The sequence below is a fragment of the Hyalella azteca genome, unplaced genomic scaffold (assembly GCF_000764305.2).
Source record: "Hyalella azteca isolate HAZT.00-mixed unplaced genomic scaffold, Hazt_2.0.2 contig17884, whole genome shotgun sequence".
NCBI classification, from domain to species: domain Eukaryota; kingdom Metazoa; phylum Arthropoda; class Malacostraca; order Amphipoda; family Hyalellidae; genus Hyalella; species Hyalella azteca.
Genome location: NW_025947651.1, coordinates 34,459 through 40,458, shown reverse-complemented (window position 1 = coordinate 40,458; position 6,000 = coordinate 34,459). Strand labels below are relative to the sequence as shown.

The window sequence follows — 6,000 nt, the reverse complement described above, 5'->3', positions numbered from 1 at the left end:
ACGATGTGTATCGTGCCTGGTGACGATGTGTATCGTGCCTGGTGACGATGTGTATCGTGCCTGGTGACGATGTGTATCGTGCCTGGTGACGATGTGTATCGTGCCTGGTGACGATGTGTATCGTGCCTGGCGACGATGTGTATCGTGCCTGGTGACGATGTGTATCGTGCCTGGTGACGATGTGTATCGTGCCTGGTGTATCGTGCCTGGCGACGATGTGTATCGTGCGTGGCGATAATATACATCATTGTCGAGGTACGATATTCAGCAATAGCGGCAGTTATCGTACGTTGTTAGAGGACTGCAATCTCGTGCTTAATTGTCAATAAATGCTAATTGCATTTACGCTCTTAAGCTTACTGCGCTCGGTTTATGAACGCAAAGACAATATTGCTCAGCAAGCTCCTGATCAAAATGTATAATAATTGCAATATTTTAATAATAGTGCAGGTAATTTCGTTCCTCCACGCTTGTTAACGTAAGTGAACGATGGAGTACAGTTCGTATGGTTACAAGTTTTTGACTTGCGCATAGAAAAATGCAGCAGCAAAGAGGTATGTTTTTCACTTGGTATGAGGAAGTTTTCCCCAAGGTCATTTACTAAGCCGTGTGAATATACGGAAATGAATCGAAAGCTGCAACCGAACCTGCCGAGATTTCACTCTCGCTTTTCTTTCGCTGCTATACCTGTTCTGTGTTTGATCTTACTTGGTATCCATCATCTTTCGGATCGAATACAATATTGAATTTTCCATTTTCAGGAAAATCCGAAGACTTCGTGACTGTCGCCGATCTTTCCATCAAGGAAACAGACGCGGATGAAAAATTGGCCATCGAACAGCTACGTCGAACGGGAGGAAAACCGCGTTCCACCAAGACACAATCTACCTCATATACGACCACCGCTACATCCTCTCCTCTCCAGGAGTTCTTGGCTGCGGTCAAAGACAAAACTTTAGCTGATGAGTCCGCTCCGCCTGAATTAAAGGCATCCGAGGGGCAAAGATCAAAACAACAACCAGGCGCTACCACGAAATCCGAACCTGGGACTTCTGAATCTAGAGTCTCCGGGTCATTTATGGCCGGTACCGGCAAGCGATCTGAATCTAGAATCACTCCATATACAAAACCTGGAACTTTGAAGCCATCGGACTCTAAAGCTTCAACATCGCGTGTCTTGGCGCCTTCTCCTTGTGAACCCAAAGCTGCTGGATCATCAGAGTTGCTCGACTCTGCGATCCACGAAACTAGCTTTTCAGGGTCACCGAGATACCCAACTAGAACTCCTAGATCTGGAACTTCCTCCTGTCTTCAACAATCAAATACTCCTCAGGACCACTCTTTGGTTCGCGCCTCGGTTCGTGGGTGCAAATTCGTGAAGGTGGATGGCGCAGGTTTGGATTCCCACGCAATGCGTGAGAGCCTGATGCTGCAGAAGGCTTTGGCCACAAGGCTGGCCGACAGCCCTCGGGATTACGACGAAAGCTTCGACTCTCGTCGGACAAGTCAGACAAAAAGCAAAGGCCGCGATAACGCTCAGGGAAAAAACAAAGCAGATGTTATATTTGAACGAGCAGGAATAAGCAGCGCGTGCGGCGACAGTGAAAGTGAGCTTGAGTCGCTAACTTGGCTTGCTTCTGGTGCTGCTTCTGGAGATAGAACGGCCACTCTAGCTAGTGCTAGTGGTACTAGTGCTAGTGCTGGTGGTGCTAGTGCTAGTGCGGCTACCAAAATTTTTGCTAGTACCTTTAGTTCGGGTCAGGAGAAGAGCAATAAGAGGAAGAGGGTTAAAAAGAAGCTTGAGATTCGCCGTAGGTTCGTAAAACAGCTGCTAGTACGAGGGGAAAACGTTGTTCTGGTGAACGTTCTCTAAGTAATTCGAAATTAGTTTTGTCATAAATATCTGCTGGGTTCTCACTTAACTCGGAAGTATTTCTTATTTTATTTGTTCTCAACTTTGGTTATTGTAATTTCAGAGTAGTTATGACCATTGGCTTTCTTAACTTTTCACAACCCTCAACTTTCTTCAATCTTAAACTTACTCACAATCGCCCACTCACTTTTCAACATTCGCCATTCTTCACTTTAGCCGTTCCTACCATTTACCATTTCTCACAATAAACATCAACCTTTCACGTCTTCAACATTTCTCATTATAACCCACTTCACAACATTCATTAAGTTCACCCATTCCTCAATATTCCCCTTTCCTCAACATCTCTTTCCTTGTATTCGCTACCAATTTTTTGTATACTGTGAAAGCATGCGCAACAGAGTATGTTTATTGCGCTGCCTCTGTCACAATTGAGCCCTTGACTATTTTGCCTGATGTATATGCACGTGTAGTTACAATTGTACGTCTGGCACCTGCACGTGTCATCACAATTGTACGTCTGGCACCTGCACGTGTCATCACAATTGTACGTCTGGCACCAGCACGTGTCATCACAATTGTACGTCTGGCACCTGCACGTGTCACCACAATTGTACGTCTGGCACCAGCACGTGTCATCACAATTGTACGTCTGGCACCCGCACGTGTCACCACAATTGTACGTCTGGCACCAGCACGTGTCATCACAATCATAATTGTAGTTTCCTCTGAATTATTACATTTTTATTCGCCGCCATGCATTTTTATTTAATTCCCGTTGACAAAAGAAGGATATCTTTACTCTCAACTACCTCACGTTTTTTAGACTAACATTAAATTTGCGTCAACAAATTTGTTACTCATCATGACATCTGAATCAGTTAATATATCCTGTTCATCAAGACTACCATCAAGACGCATATCAAGACTACCATCAAGACGCATATCAAGACTACCATCAAGACGCATATCAAGACTACCATCAAGACGCATATCAAGACTTCAAGACCACCATCAAGACCACCATCAAGACTACCATCAAGACCACCATCAAGACCACCGCATGAGTTATGCAATGTACATCGAACGATTGAACTTTCCATTGCATGAAAACCTCAATATTCAAAACCACATTAAACATTCAAAAAAAACATTCAAAACACAGACATGGTATACATATTGTCATACATGTATAGTTTACACAGAGCGCTGTGCATTAAGACTGTACGCGACGACGCATTTCAAGGGCAGCTTCTTGCGTACAGACTTTCACCAGCTGTACCCCCCCCTGCATTTGCGCTACCAGCTGTACTTCCCCCTGCACTTGTGCTACCAGCTGTACTCCCTCCCCCCCTCTGCACTTGTGCTACCAGCTGTACCCCCCCCCTGCACTTGTGCTACCAGCTGTACTTCTCATTGCACCTGTACTATTACAGGTATTACACACCATAACACAATGCTATTCCTACCAGTTCTGTTGAATTTTGTAAGGAAAATGTAGTGGGTATCAAGTAATCGTATGCCGAACTTTCGATAATTTAGTTAGAATAGATAATTAGTTATTTGTTTGCAGCAGATTTATTCGTTACGTGAATACTAGGTCTTCATTTAGACTTCTTGATTTTTATGAGATGTATTTTATTCGTATCGGTTCCAGAAACATTAAAAATGCATTAAAAGCAACAATTCGTGGTCTTGAAACTTCCTGAACGAAACTGAAGGAACTCCAAAGGTATCCTGTAATGAGGGGACATGAATATTATAAAGTGAGGGTATAGGTGACCAAAATAATGCCTTTTTTATGCATAGATATATTTTGTATGGAAAACTTCAATAGTCGCCAGCAAAATCGCGAGAAAAGCGACTACGACGCGTGGTGTGATAACGTGAGAGTGGTGCGCCGCGTGACATGGTGTGAGTGACGCGTGACATGGTGTGAGTGACGCGTGACATGGTGTGAGTGACGCGTGATACGTGAGGGGTGCTTGAGAGATGCGTGAGTGGTGCGTGAGTGATGTCTTCGTCCGAGGGTGCGCCGGTGGAGGGATAAACGTGGCGCGGCCGCACGCGCGAGGGCAACACGTGACTCATGATATGCGCTCCCCTCTCCTGCCCCTCTTCTTCCCTTCTCCTCCCCTTCTCCCTCCCCTCTCCTTTCACTCTCCTTCCCCTCTCCTTCCTATCCCCTCCCATTCTCCCTCCCCTCTCCTTTCACTCTCCTTCCCCTCTCCTTCCCCTCTCCTTCCTATCCACTCCCCTTCTTCCTCCCCTCTCCTTCCACTCTCCTTCCACTCTCCTTCACCTCTTTTTTTCCCTCTCCCTCTCCTCAAATCCTCTCAATTCCAACACCCCGCCCGAACTCAAGCCAAATCCTAAATCCTACTTTCCATCCATCTCACGCTACTCTCACTATCATCCCATCCCAACCTGGGCCTATACTTTCACAAAAAGTTTAGTGTTCGTAAGTTCATCAGCCAATCATTGACGGCCTTTCAAGCAAATTCCACCAATCATAGACAAGAAAATAGAGCGTATGTACTTACGTTCACTTAGCCAGTTTTGAAAGTATGGCCCCATATACCATCACATCATGGTGAAGGATATAACAACGGATGGTGAAGGATATAACAACGGTTGGTGAAGGATATAACAACGGATGGTGAAGGATATGACAACGGTTGGTGAAGGATATAACAACGGTTGGTGAAGGATATAACAACGGATGGTGAAGGATATGACAACGGTTGGTGAAGGATATGGCAACGGATGGTGAAGGATATGGCAACGGTTGGTGAATAATATGGCAACGGATGGTGAAGGATATGGCAACGGATGGTGAAGGATATGGCAATAGATGGTGAAGGATATGGCAACGGATGGTGAAGGATATGGCAACGGATGGTGAAGGATATGACAACGGATGGTGAAGGATCTCTGTTGGGCACACGATGTGCCCGATCCACTAGCGATCATTCCTTATTTGTGTGTTTTGTGTGTCATGTGTGTTGTATGTCAAATCAGCCGTGTGTCTTGTGTCTTAAAATGTGTGATGTGTATACTGTGTGTGCAATGTTCTCGTATTTCCAATATAACACTTATTTTGTGTAAGTTTATTTTGAGCACGAGACTTGCCCACACAAATCGCTTCATCCTCTTAATTATTATTCATTTCATTCATCAGAATATTGACGCAGCGAGGCCATTAGCGTATATTAAACTGCGATATGGATAACTTATTTGTACGTGAAAAGATAAGTTGTGTGTACGTGGAAGGATAAGTTGTGTGTACGTGGAAGGATAAGTTGTGTGTACGTGGAAGGATAAGTTGTGTGTGCGTGACGTCATTCGTGGCATTGAGGCTCACCGGCCATTGGCTGGCGCTCTCACAACGCTCCTGTGGCGTGTGTGAGGTGTTGTGAGGAGTGTATGTGAGGTATGAGGTGTTGTGAGTAGGAGTGTGTGGTAGGATAAGTTGTGTGTATGTGGAAGGATACTCCTACTCGCGTGTCGTGAGTAGGAGTGTGAGTGTCGTGAGTAGGAGTGTGAGTGTCGTGAGTAGGAGTGTGAGTGTCGTGAGTAGGAGTGTGAGTGTCGTGAGTGTCTGCGTGTATGTGTGTTTTCTTCTTGTGTGTGTCTGCAGCTGTGTGCGTGTGTGGTTGTATAAGCTTGTGTACATTAATGTGCATGCCGAGTGCCTCCCTGTATGATGCTGTGTCTCAGTGTGTCAAGGTTAGGCCTTGTGTGTGCCTGTATGCCTGTGTGTCTGTTTGACGCATGTATACTCACCATGTAAACGAACGCACGCATTCTGTACACACAACGCACTTGTGCGCACCCAAAATAAAGAAACGCTCGCTTATATAAAGGGCCGCTTATAATATTAAATGATTATCCTTATTACCTACTTTATTAAATAATTACCTATTACTTTCACCTACTTTATTAAATTATTACTTATTACTTTCACCTACTTTATTAAATTATTATTTAGATTAATTTTATTAAATATTTATTTATGATCATTACACTCTAGCGCCCGTCTCCCATCTTGCACATGTACAGATATAGATATATATGCGTGTCTATAATATCTACACTCAAAGTAATTAATGCGTCTCTGTCCTAAT

At 44.5% G+C, this 6,000-nt stretch overlaps 2 protein-coding genes across 2 annotated transcripts in view; one reads left to right on the top strand and one right to left on the bottom strand.

The window, feature by feature from the left end:
- Positions 1 to 2,628, top strand: part of LOC108667446 — a 17,613-nt gene extending 14,985 nt beyond the window's left edge. The window contains exon 5 of the mRNA XM_047885428.1: positions 762 to 2,628. Within this exon, the coding sequence (XP_047741384.1) occupies positions 762 to 1,873 (1,112 nt within the window). The 3' untranslated portion in view covers positions 1,874 to 2,628. The remainder of the gene's footprint in view (positions 1 to 761) is intronic.
- LOC108667445 (ecdysone-induced protein 74EF) overlaps positions 1 to 6,000 on the bottom strand; it is a gene marked incomplete at its 3' end in the record, with an annotated part of 107,420 nt that overhangs the window by 96,891 nt on the left and 4,529 nt on the right.